We start from the raw sequence: 23137 nt of genomic DNA, 5'->3' as shown, positions 1-23137 counted from the left end.
ACATTTTGGGCTCAGCACTTTTGTTACAATATTGGGTAACAGTTTCCTGGTTAAATAAAGGTTAAAATAATAATAATAATTAAAAACAAATCGATATGAATGCATTTTGTATCGATCCGAGAATCGCGCGACGTAATACTGCGATATATCGCCGAATCAATTTTTTTCAACACCCCTACTATACATATAGACCTAACAGGCGTCTAAGACACGGTGAGAGTTTAAATTAATGATGACATCGTCAATAAATGAGAACAATGTTGAGACAAGTGAAAAATGAATGTCAGATTTGAGTCTTTTGTCCCACGGAGAGCAACGTGAGAGTGCAGGACGAGAGATCATCGGCCTTTGATGAGCATCTGGCTCCCCTTTGCACATCTGTGTTGGATCAGGCACTAGTAGACACTCCAAACACAATGATGGCACTACTTTAGTCATGACAACAACACACGAGCACAACAGTCCTGCTGTATGTTGGCCCTTATCTGTTCTTTGAGAGCGTTGATCATTTATTTCCATACTCTTTCATTTTTGTTTATTCAGTCACACGTTCACTGTCACTTTCAGCTTTTTCTGTGAACGAGCCTCTGTGTGCATGTGTGTGCATGCGTTTGTGCTGGTTTTGTGTACTCAGCCTGAGCGACGTGTCTGCACACATGCACATGCACAGTCCTTATCTGAGATGACCAGAGCTGCATCAACAGATAAGCAGGCCGGCCCCGCCCGCCCGCCCTCCTGCTGCTGGTGGAGGTGTTCTCTGCTCTGCCTGTGCTCTACGTTATGTCACTAAAACGCCTTCCTATAGAAAACCAAGAGTCATTTGCAGCGTGACCTCCTGCCCTCTGTGATGACCTCAGTGATGAGCAGCACAGCAGTGCGGAGGAGGAAATCCTCTCAGGTGTCATGACATCGGCCCAGAACTTTAAAGATCACTAACTTTTCTGTCATCAATTCGATCAGAGATGGGCACCTTTTATCACAGTGGTTGTCTGATCCGAGGGCCATTTAGAATATTGACCAATTAGTGCAATAATAGAGAACAAAGAATTTGGCCATTTTTGTTGTTGCTTTGTGTGTTTTTGTTGTCACTTTGTGTACTAGTGTCCTTTTGTGTGTTTTTGGAGTCATTCTGTATATTTTTGTGTTGTTGTTTTGTATGTTTGGAGTCTTTCTGTGTACTGTTTTGCCATTTTGTGATATTTTCATTGTTTTGTGTATTTTTTACAGTCATTGCGTGTATTTCCCTGTCATTTTGTGCGTTATTGTTCTGTTTTGTCTGCTTTTGGAGTGTGTGTGCTACTGTTTTTGTTTTGTGTATATTTGGAATCATTTTGTGTGTTTTTTTTTTTTTTTTTTTTTTAATCATATGGTTCGATTTTTGTCATATTGAAAACATTTTGTCCTTTTGTGTATTTAAAGAGTTTATCAAGTGTCTTTTAAGAGTTATTTTGTTTGTTATTGTTCATGTTCTGTTCTGTTTATAGAGTCATTATTTCGGTTTTTTTTTTATTTTAATGTTCATTCTATTTTGTGTATTTAAAAAAAATCATTTTCTGAGTTATTTTGTGTGTTAATAGAGTCATAATGCTTTAAATTACTATTATTATTATTATTATTATTATTATTATTATTATTATATTGTTAATTTTTTGTCATTTTGCGTATTTTTTCTCATTTTCTGTGTTCTTTGTTTAAAGGGCTCCACAAAATAAACCCAAGGCTCATGAGGCTGATTCAGGTTAAAAGATATTTAAAGGTTTTTTGGGACAAAAAAGGTGAGTATAGATTATTGTTCCATTTAAGGAAGGCTTGAGTGTCAAATTATGTATTTTAGTAATTACATTGTTTTAACACAGCTCAGAAACATTTTTTTTTTTAAACTAACAGGATACAAGAACACTTAAGAACCTAGATATATGCTTTCTGAGCTTGATAAATATCAACAGACATTTAAAAATGACAATATGTATAAGAGTGCTACAAGGCTGTTCAGCAAAACAGGAAAATAAATCCACCTTCCATTAAAACACCCAAAATAGAAGATTATATATGAGTGAGGAGTCAGTTCATGCTGTAGAAACGTGTGTTTTTTAATGCCTCGTGTAAGCACAAAGTCATGTTCTTCCCCTCGTGGGAATTGTTAAGGATACATTTGCACACAGCACTCACTTTAAAGTAGAAACACACTCTAGTTTTCCATTCACCTACTTCAAACGCACTGACTTTACAGTTATAATGCGGCATACATTTTAATACTGGATATTTGGGATGGTTCATTGTTAAATCCAAAAAGTGTTTCACTAAAACACGTGAACAAGGATCTATTAATATGTATCTGCTGTTTATGATCATCAGTTTTAAACTTTTTTTTTTTTATGGGTTCCCGCAGCTGCCGACCAAAGATGTCACATGAATAAATACCTTCCAGCCAAAGTCACAAACACTTCCTCATCCCATTGGCCACAAACTGGGACAAGCTGGGGGTCCTCACACTGGGAAAAGTAACACGACACGGAGCGCACACACTTCTGTTGGCAACGCAGCAGGTGTGACTTCTGTGGAGAAAGTGTGACTATCAAATTGTTCTGGCACTGGTGCTGCAAAAGGATTTCTTTTCTTTTTTCTCTAACGGCAACAAAATTTGCCTCACCGTACAACGAGTGACTAAGTCAGAAACTAGAACCCGTCAATGGAAAGAGACTGACAAGTACAAGTACTCACGTTACTGTAATTGAGTTGCTTTTATGGGTACTTGTACTTTTTTGAGTATATTTCTAATCAATAATTTTACTTGTACTTAAGTGTGTTTTAAAAAAAGTAATTTGTTACGTTTCTACACCCAACCGTTACTGAGTAAATTATGAATTTTTGTTTCAAAATGATCAACGGAAGATGTGAAACGACAAAAAATGAAATGACCTGACAACTATTAAATGCATCACATCAATCATAACAGCATTGAATGGAGTTCATTTTACAATATTACCACTTGTATATATTTAACTTTTATATTTATTTATTTATTTATTTATTTATTTATTTATTTTATTTATTTATTTATTTATTTATTTATTTATTTATTTTTTATTGTTTCTGGTTTGTTTTTTGTTCTTCGCACCAACTACCAACTACTACTGTTTTTAAACGACTGATTTTGATTGAATTTTTTGGAGTTTTAGAGTTCATAAATGTATCTATACATAGAGCCTGAGAATTTTTTATTTTTTTAATTTTGAATTGAATTAATTGGTGTTATTTTATTTGAAAAAATAATTCTACATTTTGACAAACCTTTTATTTTATACACATGCCTCTGTGGGAAAAAAAATTAAGTTACAATTGTGTAAGATTTCATCTGTTCCTTTTTAAATTTAAACATGAGATGTTTACTGTACGCAAAGGAACCGTGGAAAAATGTATTATCAAAAATAAATGTGGAGGGGTGAAAGTAACTCGTAACTTTCATTTTGAGTACTACTTAATTGAGCTACTTTTTACTTGTACTTGAGTATTTTATGTATGACTTACTTCTACTTACGTGCTGCACGATTATGGCCAAAATGATAATCACAATTATTTTGATCAATACTGTAATCCTGATTATAATCGCAACTATTTATCATTTCCGGGTTTTTATTACACTACTTTTAAACAAACAATACGTGTACAATTTACAGTGCAAAATTAAGCTTTAAATAACAATTACACTAAAAACACATATTTAACAAAAAACACTAACTGAATAAATACACTATTACAGAGTGCAGAGTAGGGCAGAGTAGGGTTTACTCATTTGGCAATATAGAAAATGACAGAATTAGGGAAAAAAGTATATATATATATATATATATATATATATATATATATATATATATATATATATATATACATACATACATACATATATATACTGCATATCTCAGAATTAGGGAAAAAAGGACACTGTTTGACTGTAGCTAGTCTATGAATATTATAATATATAATATAATAGTATTGTACTGTGTGATTGTATACATAAAAACAAGTAAAAAGATCAAAAAAAAAAAAAATATATATATATATATATCTCGATATAGGCGATATTGTCATTTTCTATATTGCCAAATGAGAAAACCCTACTCTGCACTCTGTAATAGTGTATTTATTCAGTTAGTGTTTTTTGTTAAATATGTGTTTTTAGTGTAATTGTTATTTAAAGCTGAATTTTGCACATTTTAGGAGTTGCTGCGTTCATTACTTCTCAGAACAGCATTAAAACCACAGTTAGTTGAATTTATTGGATTTCTGAGTGCGCACATAAACAAGCCACACTACAGAACTCACTCACACGTGCTGTCTCTTTGAGGAGAAAAACACTAAAGTATTTGTTAATAAATGTGTGGCATTTGCCATCAGCAAATTTAACCCAGAATTGTCTTTCTAGTATCACTTTATTGAGGTAATAAATATATATCTCCATTTTAAGAAAAAATATTGAGATACGAGTTTTGGTCCGTATCGCCCAGCTCTAGAGCAGAGCCCTAATTTTAAATGTAAATATTGCAGACCATCAGGTTAATTTAATCGTGGCAACAAAAATGGTGATCACAATTAAAATGTGATTAATTGTACAGGCCCACTTGTACTTGAGTACAATTTCAATAACGTAACAGTACTTCTTCTTTACACCTCTGCCATTATGGCATGGTCTGCATTAAACGTGCTTTACAGGAATGATTTTAGCATCACAGCAAAGAAACTGTGCAATTCACTGAGATCTATTCTGAGATGTGAAACCCCAGTAAATGCGTTAAATGTGTGCGACTTTAAGGCTCACAAACACATCCTGTAACACAGCCATAGTGAAGTGGTCAGAGATGATGAGCTCCTCTCCAAGCAGGCAAGTGACAAACAACATCCTGTGCATCCCTCCCCCTCGTCGCTCCGCCACCTCCACTCAAATGACCTCCTTTCTGTCATCGCCATGTTTAATTATGGACCTTTCCACAGGGGGAGGAGGAGGAGGAAGAGGAAAACAAGTCGCGTTGCTACGTATCGGTGTGTCATCAAAAGCTAAGAAAAAGCGCCTCTTCATGAACCTTCTGGTTTATTCTTCTCTAAAACAACAATGGGCGAACACTGGAAATCAATTTTTGACCTGATTTCGATGACTTTTCTCATGTTTTCTTGAGGCAACAGTTACGAAACTGGGTCTTGACTGGCTGCTTGAGTCGTAGTTTCCATGACAACCGCTGGACCAGCTCAGCACAGGCGCTGAGGGAGACACTTAGCAATGCTGTTTATTCCCCATCATCAACAGAAGTGATGCTGAACTGATAACGGTGCGTGCTCCACAGATTGGGCCGTAATGTGCATCCAGAGTCTTTGCAACACAAGCAATGCAGGCACTGAGAGAAATAAGGCCTTTTTATTTTGGTGAATGTACGTTTAGGTTGTTTTAGTAGATCCTGCATCCTCATCCATCGCCAGCAAGGCGTACTTGTGACAGATATCCTTGTTAAAATGCTCCACCCGAGTTAAACACACAAATTATTTATCAAGGAGGCCGTGGAGGGAACTGCATGGCGAGAATATCAGATTCTCCTTCCCAGCACAACACGTCACCAGCTGCCTCATCCTATGATACGACAGGCAGGGCAAGGGTCAATTATAATTGTAATTGCGTAATTGGTAATTAATTACAATTATGATGTAATTAGTGAGGATGCAGGAGGCATCGTCACTTTTTTTCTTCCGCCACAGAATTTTGTTGCGTTTCAACTCCTTGTTTGACCAATTTTGACAATTAAGATATCAAAACATGTCAAAAATTCAGCACAGTTGTGCTTGCACTAGGGCTGGGCAAAAAAATTAATCGATTTATCAAATTTGTAGATAAAAACGATTTCTATTTTGCAAATTTGAGTTTAAAAAAAAAAAATTGAATTTACATTTATTTTTTTAATTAATTTTTTTTTTTTTCTTTTTCTTCCCACCACAGTTTTTTCGGACTTTTTCAGTCCTTGTGAGTTACCGTAGCACGATGTGAGCCAGCCCCCTCTTTGTTTACCCTTTATATGTGACACAGGCATGTTTAATTTTTTATTCGCACTATGCTGAGATGCTAAAGGAAGAGTTTATTATTTTTTCAATTGTAATATTATATGTTATAAAATATGTAGTTATCTGATTTCTTAATCAGAAAATTTAAGCTACTGTGAAGTTGCTGTTGCACTTTTGCTTAAACCTGGGTTAAAGCTTGAAATCGTTGAATGACAGAGCATCATTACTTTTTATTTTAGGATTGTTTTATGTATTTTAACTCTTGAGGACAATCACAGCAATAAAGTTGCACTTTTGACAATGTATCTGATGTCTGCAGTCATTTTTAAGTGCATTGAAAAATAAATCTAAAATCAAATCAAAACTCAAGCCCTAGCAGGTACTTTTGTGATTTGTAACTTTTATCAAATTTTTTTTTTTATTTTTTATAAATGTCCCCATTAATTTCAATTGGGATTTTCAGCATTTTAAGATTTAACTGTTCAGTCATTCTTCAACGAATTTCTACCATTCAACTTTTAAAACATTCAGCTGTCTGATAATTAATGTTAGGCTAATGCTAGGTAAATGCTAATGCTAGGCTAATGCTATTGCTAAGTTAATGCTAGGATAATGCTAAGTTAATGCTATTTAATGCTAAGCTAATGCAATTTAATGCTAAGCTAATGCTAGCTATGGCTAATGTTAATGCTAGGCTAATGTTAATGCTAGCTAAAACTAGGCTAATAGTCATGCTCGGCTAATCCTAATGTAGTGTTGAATGATGCGGCCCAGCACATATTCTAGTTATAAGTGAAATTGTACTTGAAAAAATGTTACCGTTGTAATGGTAATTGAATTGTAATTGAGTTCAGATAATTGACTTTGTAATGTATTTGTCATGAACATTTGAAAAAAAACTGTCATTTACAATGTAATTAAATGAAAAACTGGGGAACCATGTTATAATTCTATACATCAGGGTTGGGGTCAATTACATTTTTCAATTACAATTAGATCTTCAATTATCCATGTTTAATCACAACACAATTATGATTATAGTGACCGGCATTTTTTCAAATTACAATTAAAATGATTATTTTCACCCTGAAATTCAATCACAATTATGTTCTCAAATACTAAAGTTCAAATTTAATTACCCACAATTACTGATTGTGAAATAAATAACCCCATGAAACATTTTTATGCCTTATGATAGTCTCATCTCAAAATAATTTTTAAAATGTTTCCATTTTCATGTGGCACTGACAGTTTTTATAGAATTTCCATGCTAATTACAATTACAAAGTTAATTATCTGAACTGAATTATAAATTAACTATGATTACAACAGTAACATATTTTTTCAAATACAATTACATAGTATGTCATAACTGTAATTAATAATCAATTACGCAATTACAATAATAATTGACCCCAACCCTTACACATAGGCCTATGTACCGGTAGTTAACAATTATTAAAATATGTTTCATATCAACGTTGACCTGTCAGTTCTCTTGAAAATCATTTTACCATTTTTTTTTAATATTTAAATCTTGAGGTATACTGACAGGAAAAAGGCTCGATGCCCACACCAAAAATATGAATACCAATATTGTCATTGATTAGGAAGCCTAACAAGGTAACCAAGATATAAAAAACAAATTACATGATAGATAAAATATTTTTTGTGTATTTTACAGCTGACTTAAGACTCACAAACTAACCCGTTATTATTAGAGATGCTAACAGAAAGCTAATACAAAAGAAAGGTTACGTTTATTTACTAAACGCTCAATAATTGTGATTAATTGCATTTCAGGGAAAAAAACACAATTGTAATTTTAATTGTAATAGGAAAAAAGGCAGGTTATTGTAATCATAAATGAGTTGTAATTGAGCATGGATAATTGAAGATATAATTGTAATTGACCCCCAACCCTGACGAGAGGTTATTAAACCGCAAACGGCTGATGCTTGGTTTTTGATTTTGCGGCTCATGATTACATCCTGGAAGTCTGAAATCTGAGGCCAGTGTATGCCAGGATGAGAGCAGTGCACATTATTATTTCATACAGGAAAAACCATTTAAACAGCCCACTTGACAAAAAGCCTGGTGACACGTGCTGGCTGTTCCTGTTGGACTCAAGGTTCACACGGTCCACTCAGACGCCTGATTCACCCCTCTGTGCCCACCAACTCTGCTCCAAAGTCCCCTCAGATAAAACTCCATCAACACTCAACTACAACAACAAACAATGAGGAAATGTGTGTTATCCTTGTGTGAACGTGCAGGCGAGTGCGTTTCAGGGTTATTTAGAGACTTTGGGGTCGTGTGTTCCGCCTGTTGCTCTGATAAGATCGTTTTTATGTGACGCAACAGTGAACAGCAACACAGAGGGACGCGTATTTTTAGGAACAAGTCTTTGACCTCGCCAAGCACTTGTGTCAACAACATCCACTAAACAATGCGAGCCATTGTAGTAAGAACGAAAAGCAAACAAGTCTGAATGGCGAGCGGAGAGGCGTTCGTTTCTCGTGACTAATCAGAGTCCCATTGATGAAGATATCAGAAGCATCGCCCAGAGAATTCAGGAGCATGACAATCTTTCCGCACCCCACAGTGACATGAGTCATGAGTAAAGTAGTTTAGATAATGTCTTCATCTAAAATATGTGTCAAACTCAAGGCCTGAGGGCCAAACCTGGCCCTTTAAAGCCTTCATGGTGGCACGCAGGAGAAAGTAAAAAAGAAACACACAACATGAATCATTGTGTAAATCACCAACTAATTTAGTTGTAGATATCTCAGCCTCTACAAATAAACAAATTCAATTTAACTCCACAATATTTTCAGGACTCACAGTTTTCCTATGCGTATGACTCAATCAAAATTGGTCACAAAATGAAGGAAATTCATAGTAAAGATCCTGCAGGACTGATATATGTCACTTATTGCTTGAATAATGTCAGTGGCTTACATACTTTACACATCATTTATATGTGGAAGTGCATACTTTCCCACCTAAAATCTGCGGCCCACTTGAGATCAAACTTCTCCGTGTTTGTGTTAAATCTAAATCCAAATGTTAAATATAAATCTAAATGTGGGCTGCGTGATCGAAAGGCGCTGACCAGCCCACTTTGTATAAGTTCTAAATATTTAGCTTTACACATGGCGATTTACACTTGATTTAGATTTAACATTTAGATTTAAATAATTTAGATTTAATCTTTACATTTAGATTTAACATTTAGATTTAAATAATTTAGATTTAATCTTTACATTTAGATTTAACATTTAGATTTAAATAATTTAGATTTAATCTTTACATTTAGATTTAACATTTAGATTTAAATCATTTAGATTGAATCTTTACATTTAAATTGAATCTTTACATTCTAATTTAACATTTAGATTGAATCTTTACATTGAGATTGAATCTTTACATTTAGATTGAATCTTTACATTGAGATTGAATCTTTACATTGAGATTTAACGTTTAGATTGAATCTTTACATTTAGATTTAACATTTAAATTTATTTTTCATGTTCACACATTGTTAACAGAAATATAGAACATGCTGTTTTACATTAATTTGTCTCAAATGAAAGGAGAATGAGCTAAATATGAGGAAAGGAAAGTGAGCTAAACGTTCAAAATACAGCATGTGGACAATGAATCAGTGACCAAGTTTTTACAATGGGCGCCCCATAAACAAGGAAGGCCACAACTGGGGTGCAAGAGCTGCAACAGCTGATGAGCCTGAAGAAGACAAACAGCGCACAGATACTTTCATTTTCATGGTGTGCATAAATAAAAACACCCCGTATGTGGTTCTGATAGCAGGCAGCGTTCTACTGTATGCAGCTGTAAAAATACGCTAACCACACAACGCCAAGAGAAACAAAGCTCAGGAAACAAGCAGATGGCCTGCAATTGTTTTGATGGGATTAAGAGCAATAAAGTTTAACAGTCAAACAAGAAACGGTCCACACATAAACCGCCAGATAGCTTTAAGATACATGACAGTCATGGGAGTGAGGAAACACAGGCCGGCCTCGACAGAAGAAAACACAGATACTGGCCGTTTACGCACGCACACACACACACACACACACCAATAGATAAGACACACCACATACTGCTCAAGTTAGACAGCTTTATAAGCTATTTTCCAAGTTGTCCTGTGTTTTCTCATGCATGTTCTCCGTGAGCATCTTTGAGAGATTCTGAATTCAATTTACAGTTTTTTTAAAAATGGGCTGCTTACATTATAAATTCACCTTCTTCAAACTAATGTTTCTTCTGTCAACTTTTTATGTGCCACGAGTCGCCCTGTAGTTGTCAACACAGTTTGACACGATCCGTACAGCACAGTTAAAAAAAAACAACATTTATGATTGAATACATTTAGATTTACATACACACTTTATTTTCATTTTTTTCAGATGTTTTTTTATTATTTGCTAGTGTAAAATATGGTAATTATGTAATTTTAAAGTGTGCAAGCCAAATTAATAAGTGCATACAGTATTTAAAACCCTGTACGCACATAGATAAAAGCAAACCTCTGCCATGCACCAAAGATCAGATATTGGCAGTAGGGCTGGACGATATGGACCAAAACACATATCCTGATATTCTTCCTAAAAATGGCAATATTTTTTATTCAAATAAAGTCAGACCAGAAAAATTATTCTAGGTTAAATTTGCTGATGTAAAATGCCACACTGGCACATTTATTAACAAACAGCTGCACAATGTGTGTCTCTTTTCCTCCAATAAGGGACAGCACGTGTGAGTGAGTTTTGTAGTGTGGCTTGTTTAGGGGAAGTTCTGGGTTGGGAAGCAATCAGAAATCCATCTAACTGTACTTTTTAGGATGTTCTGAGATGTAGAAAAAGCAGCAATGTATTTCAATACAAAATAAGATTTAAAGAAATATACTGTATATCGATTTTCTATATCGTTAAAATAGAAACCCCGATATACCTTGAATCTCGATAAATTGCACAGCCCTATCTGGCAGTTATCTGGATCAGTAATCTTCTTCTAAGCCTACAGGTGAGGATGCATACTAACTGCAACAACAACCAAATAGTTCCTAACGGCAAAGTACTGCAGTATTGTATTATGTCTCAGTGAATCCATCAAAGAAAAAGATCAAAGAACAAGCAAGAATTGAAGACTGCTGCCTCAAAGAACATCAAAGAACCAAACCCAACATCTGGAGAAATTCAAAACATTAATTGTGGATGATTTTTTCCAAATATTAAGTGATTTATCATTAAATTAGTGTTTCCTATTTCTATCAGAACCTTTATAATTTCTTTTGATGCAGATAGAGTTTAATCGTTGTGGAAACAACACACTTCCACTCATGATTCAAATGAAGCATGGACTGAAACCAGACCTCCCAGAACAAGCTCTGCACATCTTGGTAACCAAAACCAGAAGAAGAAATAAACCCCAAAACTATTACACACGCGCACACGCACACACACACACTTTTTTACCTCCATCTGTTCCCATCAGCACCAGCAAAAAACCCAGCGGGGTTAATGAGTTATTGGAGAAAGAGGAAACATTCGCACACAAGCGTGAAGCAGTGATTGATGACGGCGTATTACGGTGTCACCGAGTACACAGCCGACCTTCGGAATACACGGCGTCGCCGAGCTGCGGAGGTCTCATGACATTCATTCACTTAATGATGGCAAACAATGTTGGGAGCCTGTGATGGATTATATCTCTGTGTTCCATGCATGATGTTACAGGGCATACAGGTTATTAGTTCCCACACCGTTATCGAAGGCCTGTACCTGTAATTATTCTGTAATAAACAACAGTAGATTTTTTTTTTTTTCACGCTGCACCAACACGTGAAGGGGAAATCCTACCGAACGCATTCATTCTTCTGGTGGAAAAAGACCTTGCAATATTAATTAGTGATCATTATGTGAGATATTCCTCCATTGTTTTCATGTGACGGCCATCTTTACATAACTTTTCCCCAGAGAGACGTCAGATTTAAAACAGCACAGAAGGCAAACAACCTCCACACGAGCCTCACCCCCCTTCACCCCACCCTTAGAGAACAGTACAAAGTGTCCCTTGTGTGCGAGTACAGAGACCTGAGTGATACTGCTTTATATTGTGGTATTCTCCCCACTGTCATACAAAAGCACACACACACACGCAGCCGTCCACCCGAGGCCGCTCACCCACCCCACTGACCTTCAGCAAGCCCCTGCTTCCTCACAAGAAGCACAAACAACAGACTGTACATCAGCTATAGGTCCCACCGTGTATGTAAAGACAAATATAATCTTTACTACCCATTCACACGCCGTCACTTCGTAATAAACGTCAAACCGCATGTTGAAGAACTCACTGCTTTGTTCAAAGAGCAGATACGAAGTTAACCTTTCTGTGCAGATTATTCAAACACCAGCGTTTCTAAATGTATACGCGTATTTTTATGAACTGGTTTTGTACAGTTCCAGTAAGATAAGTAAACACAGTTTAGGAGATAACATGTTGATTGATCTGTTGACTAATGACAACAAAGTGAGGTTTTAATCACAAGTCTCGTTCAACTTCAAACTTATGACCTGGTGACTGTGGAGGCCATTGGTGTTAAGGGAATTGGTTGTGTTTGAAATGTCCTATTAATGTACTACTCTAAGTCTGACGTCACAATGAGTATGTAGTGCGTTCACATTAGATAGTATGAAAAGATTGAGTACCGGAGAAAAACCTGGATGTATACTATAACAGGAAAATTCTTAAGTATGCATGGTGGGCACACTAGTCATACTCAACCGCCCCATGATGCATTGCGAGCGGAACATAAAATCATCCTAGGACCGGCTTCAAGCTAAAAATCTAACATCCCCTTTTCAAAACAAAAGCATCTCTTGTTGTCTTCCATTCGTTTTTTTAACACTTTTGTAAATAGGGCTCTTGTTTTGAAATTAACCAGAAGTTTTGTCAGTAGCAAAAAAATCTTTGAAATGTCGGCATGAAACGTGTTTTCTGTGAGTTTTATGGATCAAATCAATGTTGATATTCTACTTGGTCACTTTCTTGTTGAAAATGTTTTCAGAACTTTCAAAGGTGGCGAATAAACAGAGAAATTTAGCCTTAGTGTGATTCAGGTTTTTGTCACTGTAGGTTCGAAATGCATCCTGGGAACTTCGTTGCTATGTTTTCTACAACTGACGCATCGGCACGCGTATTTTGCATCCTCGTATTTTTTGCATCGACGTCATCGATTACTTTGATGCGTCATCCCAGCCCTATTTGCCATGAAAACTCTCACCTACCCAGAAACCTGCTGCTTGTATTTTTTATCTCATCAGATCCTTCACTATAAACCACTGAGGAAATGTTGTATATAGAAATTGACGATATTATCGGCCGATTTTAGCCATAAATCGTTACCGATTGTTTCACCGATATCAAAAAAACGATATGTACTGTTGTTTGAGACAACATATATTAAAAACAAATATGGTACTTTTTCCATAACTAAAGGTAAAAAAAGTATTCTTATTTTGTACAGATGATGTTTTATGTGGAAGACATCCATCATTATTTCCATGAACAGATATATAATGCGACCTAAAATTACGTTGGTGGGTAGGAGATTTGTGTTTATATCGGTATCAAATCAAAGAATTTGTGATATTAGTGGCCTATTGGATCCCAGCAAAAAGCGATTATCAAGCATCGCTAGTTGTACTGTATGTTAAATACTGTATTTCTGAAATAGTCAGATCAGCCAGTTTGGGACCAACAAAAATGCTGTATGTACAAAGAGTACATATAAGCATCTTTAACATTCAGTTCTTTAATATAAAAAATAACTTTAAAATAATGGAATTAAGAATGACCTATAAAAAAGCAGTATTTGTCCCTATAGAAATGCTAAATATGAGCACAGGATTACCTGCTTCCAGAGGAACTCGTCTTCCTGGTTGACCTGCCAGGTGGTGACCACATGTATGATGGACAACACGGCTCCACTCAGCACTGCCGCCCTCATCCTCACAGGCAGCAGCGTATAGATGATGTAAATAAAGAACACGGACCACCAGATTCCCTCTGAAGCACTTCTGGGTGCCACCATGAGCACCCCAAACACCTGCACGGTGAGCAGGACTCCGATCACCAGGTAACTGACCATCCACATGTAGTCCTGGTGGAAGCCGTTGCGGTTGCACACGACCATCAGGGCCATGAACAGCGCCATCGCCACCGACAAGGCGGACGAGTAAGCCACGTGGGGGTGGGCGTGGACACAGTGGAAGGTCAGCATGATGCCGCACACGATCACCAGCACGCCCATGAGCATGGTCAAAGAGCTCTGGTTAAGCCTGAAGAAGTATCGCTGGTACAGGCGCTCCAGTTTGCGAGACTGGAATTTTTTAGACTGGAACACTTGCACCACCCTGAGCCAGCAGTCCGCAGCCGTCACCACGCCCGCTGAACCGTTGGGACCCTCGTCGCCCATGTCGCCGCTTCCTCCATTGCAGCCTTTCTTCCCCTTCAAGTCGCCGTCTTCGAAGCCCAAATCCACAGATTTCAGCCCCACCCCTTCGCCAGGCGCCCCGCCTCTTTTGCCGTAGTGGTCTTCCTGCCATCCACAGCGGACGCCAAAGTTCCCCCCTCCCCCAGCGCCTGCCCCCCCTCCACGGTGGTGCTGATGGAGGGGGGCTGCAGAAGGGTTCTCCATGGCATCCGGGTCCCGCAGGCAGCTCATGTAACGCGGGTTGCAGAGAGAAGAGCCTCCCTTCCGTTTGGACTTCTTGCCATTGCGCTCCCCCCACGCAGTCTTGTGATCGTCCACTCTGGCAACTAGGAAGCCGCTAAACCAGGACATTCTGAACAGAACAGAAAGACAACATCATGTTTTGTTACAAACAACTGTCACATTATAAGAAAACCAAACCTCCATCCACCTGTACGAATCAGTAGGGCTGGGGAATATATCGAGATTCAAGATATACTGAGTTTTCTATTTTGACAATATAGAAAATTACAATATCGCCTATATCAATATATATATATATATAGCTTATTTTGTATCAAAATACTCATTTTAGGAGTTGCTGCTTTCACTACTTCTCAGAAAATCTTAGTTAGATGGATTTCTGGGTGTGTCCTAAGCTATACCTACCCCCATACAAGCCACACTATAGAACTCACTCACACGTGCTGTCCCAAATTCAACTCAGAATTGTTTTTCTAGTCAAACTTTATCTGAATTAAAATTATAGATATTTATACCATATATCCCCATTTTGAGAGAAAATATCGAGATATGAGTTTTGGTCCATATCGCCCAGCCCTACGTGTTGGTCATTTACCTGTTGGGGTTCTGGTACATGTCCCAGCCCTTTCCAACACAGCCGGTTCACTCATTTATGAAATTTTGAAGAAGGGACGAGGGAAGGTGGTTGATGCCACACTATGCAGCTGCAGGATGAGGGTGGCTGGATGTGCACTCGAACCACGCACACACTCAAGGATAAGAAGATCGGTCTCCACCACCAGGACTATCTCCACAGAGTCTGCTGCAACTATAGGAAACATCAAACACAAACAGATGGTTAAATGACAATAGAGAGAAACAGAGAAAGATTGTACGGATACAGTACTGGTGTGATTGGGATCATTTTGGGATAAACTTTCACTACACTATAGTGTATTTGCACCTGGATCCTCAACTTAACTTTTTAACTGTCTGGTGTCTAACAGTCTTGGGTGAGTTTTGATTACAGATTCTATCAAAAAAGATTCATTTTTACACCAATATCATTGACTATTTCAAACTTAGTTTTTAAAACTGCATGATTTAGGCTGCTGTCACATAACATAGTGATAGCCCAATACTCAAGTTTATTTCATCTATTCATAACATACAGTATACTCTGTTGCTGTAATGAATCTAACGATAGGACACGATTCACAATTTGCATGTCACGATACGATATGTCTCGATACTAAACATTGCGATACATTACAATATCAGAATTTACTAATTTCATCTTTACAAAAGTACAAAATTGCATGAAATACAAATTATTTCCTTTTTTTTTAAACTTGCGAGAACAAGTAGCCAACTGTAATTCAAGTACAAATATCAAAAACAAGTGGTATGTTTATTTAAAAAAATTACTTTTGCTTTTACAACAGATTCTGATTCTGTGAAGTTCTTAAATTATTTTTTAAAAATGTATGCATATATCAGCACGATTAAATGTTTTTTTTTTCTCGTTAAAAACATGATTAAAAAATTTATTTGGACATTTATCGGATTGATATGACAATCACTCGATATGACAATTGGGTACCTTTTTTGATCAATCAAATACACTTGTATTGCATTGAGAGGTGGGACAAGCCAGTAATATAGCTGTAACAGATATAGTCGACTAAATTCTGAATGTCTAGAATGCAACGAAAATAGTCCTAATGACTAGATTTTGACTAAAACTCAGCTGCATTTTAGTCAAAAAATATGACTAAAACTAAATTAAGATTAGTTGTCAAACTGAACACTGGGGTCCTGTACTATGAAGCTGGATAAGTATATCCGGGATATCTCTCACCTAACCAATCAGGATCTTTTAAAAATGGGAGGGTTGTTTTCCAAGAGAACTGATTGGTCAGGAGGCGGGACTTTTGAACTCGCTCAGATCTTATCCACTGGTCGGGACCAGGTTAGGTGTTAATCCTAAATGACCACGGTGATTTATCCCGGTAAGAAGTTAACCAGCGTCGTAGTACAGCACACACCGAATAAGTCCCATAAATTAGCGCGATAAAAGGAAATCCAGTTTCGTAGTACAGGCCCTGGGTGAAATGTTGTTGTTGTTGTTGTTGTTGAACCACCTTTAACGTTAATAGTTGTGTTCAGTAGCTTAATAAGAAAATTGTTTAAATATGTCACAATATTGTTAGCAATTTGCGCATTGTTTCATGGCCAATCAGAATCAGAAAGGATTTTATTCGCCAGGTACAGTTTAGAACAGTAAAAGGAAAGCGGAAAGAACACACATCAACACACCACGGCTGCTGTTTGAGGGATCAAGTAAAAAAAAACACACAGAATTGATAGGATAAAAGCTGCTCTCCCATATTTGGGTGAAAAGAAGAGAAGAACGAAGCGAGAGGCCTGGGCTTGAAATAGAAACTAGGTCTGGGTTTTTAAGGTGAACCACAACTTGCTCAGTTTGACCCTCAAACACACACACGTGCGGGCCTCTGGTATAAACACACAGCATCACGTTGGAGCATACAGTACTCCTTGAAGCTCTGTTTCAGATCAAAATCAATGATAACAAAAGAGTGATAGAAGCAGATACACGCGGGCGGACAGCAGGACACTGTCAAGACAGTCAGAGCATATACAATGTGACAGAATCAGAGGCTCCGAGGCCATAAATCAGAAACTGTTTAGAAAGAGCACTGGCTCCAGATCTCATGCTACACAGCACTGAAAACATAAAATACTACATTAAATCATCAAATGTTACAGTATTATGAATGCAGAGGTGAATAAATGGTTTTTGTGGATTTAATTCAATTCAACTTTATTTATATAGCGCAAAATACAACAAAGTCATCTCAAAGCGCTGAACAAAATATAAAGTCTATAGTAAAAAAGAAGAAAGAACCCAACAAAATCCACATGAACAAGCATTTAGCGATCAAGTCCATATTTGGACGTGATCAGTGGTCAAGTTTAGCTTTGCACCATGACTGCATGTTCCAACAAAAAGTGTTTTTTTTTGCTAAAAACTCATAAAAAGTAGCAGTAAAAATAAAAAAAAAACTGTTTAACCAATGACAATAGATACGATGACCTGTCCATGGTTTACAGCACACATCAAACTCAAGGCGGGGGCCAAATCCGGCCCTTTGGAGAACCCAATTCGTCCCACAAAAATAAAATTACAGGGAAAACATGAATCATTGTGTGACTGAAACAGTTTTCCCAGTGCTTATATCACATGATTGTAGTTACTTTTAATGTCAATGTCAAAAATCTTTAAAATTTACCCAAATTAATACATAACAATTCCCTTAATTACATAGAAATTGGTCACAAAATCAAGGAAATTTAAAGTGGAGATCCTGTTAGGACTGATATATGTCACTTATTGCTTGGATATTGTCGGTTTCTTACATATTTTGTATTTTATGTATACGTGCAAGCACAAACTAGGCCACAATAATGTTGAAATTACTCATTTTCCCACATAAAATCTGTGGCCCACTTGAGATCAAACTGCTCCGTATTTGGCTCCTGAGCTAAAATGGGTTTGACGCCCCTGGTTTACAGGATCAAAAGGTGCAAGTTTCTACATGATTTGTGCAAGATTTGAAACAAATAGAACATTAGAGACATCTAATTTTAGTGAAAGACAAAGATTTAAAGGTTATAGTTGAAAATGAACAAAATAACATTTGATTTATATCAGGATTCCTCTTTAATGGCAGCTTTTCAGATGTATATGTTTAGTTGTCGACTCGTAGACATGAGCATGACCAGGAAAAATATATTTTTGTGACACTCAAAGGATCACCTTCATACTTCCAGGAGGATCCTTTTAATCTTAAAACAACAAAGTGAAAGCAACATTTTTGAATTGTCAGATAGTTAAAAACAGACCTCTGTGTGTCTTTAACGTGGTTATAATGTACTTTTTCTAGTGGAGCAGATCTATTTCAAACACTGACTGAAAATGAACAGGATTGTGGGAGTCCAAACCCTCTACACACGGCATAACTTTAGAGTAAATTGTGGAGATTCAACCAAAAGAAACAGAAAATCAAAGGAACCCTAACCAACATATTTATGGACCCATGAGAGGAAACTGGAGGAAACTTCCATAAATGCTCGGGAAGGACATGCAAACTTTACTCAGGCTGTGACACAGCGTTGCTAACCTGTGTCATCAAAGCACTCAGGATCCCTCAGGAAGACACATGTTTAGAGTTGTTGATCAAAGGAAAATAACATCAAGGTAAAATACTCCTTAAAGAACTATTTAATTCATTTCTTTGGTTAAGTTCTGAGTCTTTACTGGTGAGTTATAGAAGAACACTAAAAAGGTTTTCTACTTTAAACGGGTTACACATCTATTTTCAGCCTCAGTTCAAAGAAAATGTTGCACTTTTACAACAACACAAATACTCTTTTATTGCCCAATTTAGGATAAATGTTTGAAGCTTTTAATCTGGTAAAACTAAAACAGACAGAAAGTCATCTTTGAATGACAGCTTAGCTTTGCAACTGTTAAGGTTGCGTCTAACTTGTAGAAAAAACTAGTGCTGGGCAAAAAAATCAATTTCATTGATTATTTCAAATTTGTAGATAGAAACCATTTTTATTTTGCAAATTCAAGCTTTTTTTTTTTTTTATTCAATTAAGCCAGCACCCTCTTTGTTTGCATTTGTTAGTATATGTTTGTCACAGGCATGTTTCATTTTTATTCGCACTATGCTGAGATGCTAAGAGAAGAGTTTTTTTTTTTTTTTTTATTGTAATATTATATGTTATATAGTTATCTGATTTCTTAATCAGAAAATTTAAGCTACTGTGAAGTTGCTGTTGCACTTTTGTTTAAACCTGGGTTAAAGCTTGAAATTGTTGAATGACAGAGCCTCATTTACTTTTTATTTTGGGATTATTCTATGCATTTTAACTTTTGAGGACAATCACAGCAATAAAGTTGCTCTTTTGACAATATATCTGATGTGTGCAGTATTTTTTATCTGCATAGGGAAAAAAAAAAATTGAAAATCGAATCGAAACTCAATTTTTATCAGTGTTTTTCTTACAATCAAGTAAAATAAGCACTTTTGCCTCTCTTGTCTCATCATATATCTATATTTTGTTGTTGTTGTTGTTATTTTTCCCAAAATGAAATGTACCAATTCTGAGTTTGACTTAAAAAGATTTACAGTTTCCTTTTTGGTTTACTTAGTACCAAAAGATACCACAGCAATGCTTTGATTTCAGACACAAAAGTAGCAGGTTTAAAGGTGTTTATATTAATAAAAAGATATCCAACACTGACTCCCATGAATATAATGTTTACCCAACATCAAGGGTGAGTCAACTGGGACAGAATCCACAAAACCTTCCTATTCCTGGGACTGCCACTTCCTATTTATGGATGTAACTCACACTTACCGTTAGTTCTTCACACACATGCACAAAACAATAACATCTGCTTATGGCTTTTCACAATAAGAGCTGCAGATGTAGGTAATAAACAAAAAGCTGTTTGCGATTAGACAATAATAATTTGAATCCGTGTACCCTTCGTTCTTTGGTTATTCCGTTTTAAAGCCGAATCAAAATAACAAATAAATGGTGTGGTTATTTTGTTTAGTAGCGGAGCCTCGTAACAGCGGTGTCCGCCAGCGGAGGAGATGTAAGCGGTGTGATCAGAAGCAGAAGCGGGGATGCTGAGCGAGGCTAGCAACCAAGCTAAAAGCTAATCCTCAGAGAACGCCGCTTCCTTCCATCCTGCGCTCTAATGTCTGCTCCCTGGAGATCAAACTGGATTACCTGAAGCTGACGGGAGATGAGGGCGGCTGATTCTGATTCTGTGTTTGCATATACATCAATAACAACTGGTGCAACAACGGTGAGCTAGTCTCATGAACTACTGACTATAAAATGCAGACATGTTATAACTTTTGGCAGTCGATAAAACTCCACATATTTTTCACGGTCTGACCGATTAGTACAGCTAAAAACACGGCAATAGTTCACCATTTGCTCATTTGTGTGCTGTTTGTAAACGGTCTGCTTATCTCCAAAATGGCGACTTCCGGGTTGATGACGCGCCGTGAGAACCCTCTATCGCAGTGATTCTCAACTGGTGGGTTGAGACCCAAAAGTGAGTCACAGACTGGGTGGGTCACGGACAGCTGGTCAAAAATAAATTAGTACTTAACATCTCTCGTGTTGGACTTGTCTTTTATTTTGAAAGAAACTTTCCTGTGAAATGCATGTTACACAGGAAAATATAGAGATGTATGTTTTAAAAAAAGATGATACACGTGTGTTTTCAAAAGCTAATAGAGAAAAAAATTAATTTGTGGTTGAATTCTAAAAAAAACTGGGTCACAATTTAATGACCGTGGTAAAATGTGGGTCCCAGGGTGAGACCAGTTGAGAACCCTTGCTCTATCGCATGCATCATTAGTATGAGTAGTACGTTAGTATATGTAGTACGTTAGTATATGTAGTACGTTAGGATGCAAGTACTAGTATTCAAACACAACCAGACATATGGTGTCAGAAACAGGATATAAAATTACTCATTGTGTTAGAAATAAACTCATAAATGTTTCTAAGTGCCTCCTGCCACATATTCAAGTACCCCTAGGGGTACACGTACCCCTTGTTGGGAATCACTGTAATATAGAAGACAGCCTGTGTTTATAGGGCCCTGGTCACGTGTTGTTGTGTCCATACATGCTGAGATGTTCTATGATGGTCAAACAGCCCTTTGGATAGAGAAACGTGCTCCTTGTTATATCTTCCTCCAGCTCCAGCTGCTCCTACCAGGCCCGTGGACCTCCGAGGCCGTTTCACCGGAGAGCAGCACCGCCTGAACTAGAGGTTCGACGGGATTCAAGGAGATTCACCAACACCACCTCCACCCCAGCCCCTCCTCTCCTCTCCTCTCCCCGGCTGCGTCCCTCGCTTCCTTGCACAAGGTCGAGCAGCAGCAGCAGCAGCATCGTGTGTTTGCGCCGTGCGTGTCTGTAGTGACAGTGGAGTGTGTGTGTGTGTGTGTGTGTGTGACATGTGTGTCCTCCATCCCTCACTGCTCCTCCAGAGGATACAGATGCGCGTGTGTTTGGAGGTTCTGCTGCGGGTTTGGTTGCGCTCCCGCCGTGCATGCGATGCGATCCGGTGCAGAGATGAGATGCCATGCACGGGGGATGGAGGCCGTGTGCGGAGGGCCTGCATTCAAACAGCGTAGGATTCTTCTTGTTACATAACACCGTGGCCTATGTGACAACCATATCACCCCCCACCCCTCACCCCCCTCACCCACACCCTCCCTCCGCACCACCGCGTCCCGTGGCTGAAGTTATAGCACGACTCCGACGCGTATTTAAACACTTTGATCTGTTACGAATGTTTAAATGTCCTCCAGCGTCATAGCAGAGAGGAAGAAGCACATCAACAAACTAAAATAATAAACTACACATTCCACAGCATCATCCACAAACAGCACGAATGGAGGGTAAACAATTTAAAGTTATTAAAATGAAAAAAATGAAGATAAATATTTCGTTTGTGTGATTGACAAACCTGTGAATTCCCGCTTTCTTTACATGTATCAGCTGTGCATTGAACGCACCACGGCGTGATGCAGCTCATCCTCTGCCTCCACCACAGATGTGGATGTGTTTTATTGGCCATCAGTGGGAAACATGCATGAAAATATTAGCACCAGTAGAACCAGTGTTAAGGTGGAGGCCTGGAGCAGCCAGACCAGTTCTTGCCTCCAGGAGACATGGTGCATTTTTTACATGATTAAGCTCAGAAACTCCAGCGCAACAGCGTCTGAGGCGTGTGCGTGTGTGACAGGAAGACATATATTATATATGTGGGCCTGCAGTGTGCAAGCAGTAAGCGGATAAATTAAAAAAAGATGGGACTCACAGTGATCATCTTAGCTTTCTGTCCCAAGATAATCGGGTCCAGTGAGGGAGACGCTGGGAGAGGTGCCCCCGGGTGGAGGAACATGTGCAGCCCGCAGCGACCCAACGATGGTCCCGGGAAAGTGGTCACCCTGTGCTGGATGAGCTCCCGTCGTCCTCTCGCTCCACTCCCCAGTCTCTCCTCCCCCTGACCGTCTGGGCTCCAAGTACCACCACCAAATCCACAGGACATACAAAGACGACTTCCTTCTGGTCCCTTCAAAATAAATGTCAAGTGCTCGGATTACAACAGGTGCATAGAAAAAAAAAAACGAAAAACTGTTGTCATCTAGGTTAATGTCTTACAGGTACAATTTTTTTTTTTTTTTTTTTTTTTTTTAAACAAAATCTTTATGACACT

At 37.6% G+C, this 23137-nt stretch overlaps 1 protein-coding gene across 1 annotated transcript in view; it reads right to left on the bottom strand.

The window, feature by feature from the left end:
- The window catches only part of LOC114466876 (adenylate cyclase type 6-like), a 50074-nt gene extending 27146 nt beyond the window's left edge, over window positions 1–22928 (bottom strand). The window contains exons 1-3 of the mRNA XM_028452722.1: window positions 22739–22928; window positions 15402–15614; window positions 13982–14915 (exon numbers count right to left, since the gene is read on the bottom strand). Coding sequence (XP_028308523.1) covers window positions 13982–14915; window positions 15402–15421 — 954 coding nt within the window. The 5' untranslated portion in view covers window positions 15422–15614; window positions 22739–22928. The remainder of the gene's footprint in view (window positions 1–13981; window positions 14916–15401; window positions 15615–22738) is intronic.
- Window positions 22929–23137: the final 209 nt, after the last annotated feature.

Source organism: Gouania willdenowi, chromosome 7 (assembly GCF_900634775.1).
Source record: "Gouania willdenowi chromosome 7, fGouWil2.1, whole genome shotgun sequence".
Lineage (NCBI taxonomy): Eukaryota > Metazoa > Chordata > Actinopteri > Blenniiformes > Gobiesocidae > Gouania > Gouania willdenowi.
This window is presented reverse-complemented; position numbering and strand designations above follow the sequence as displayed.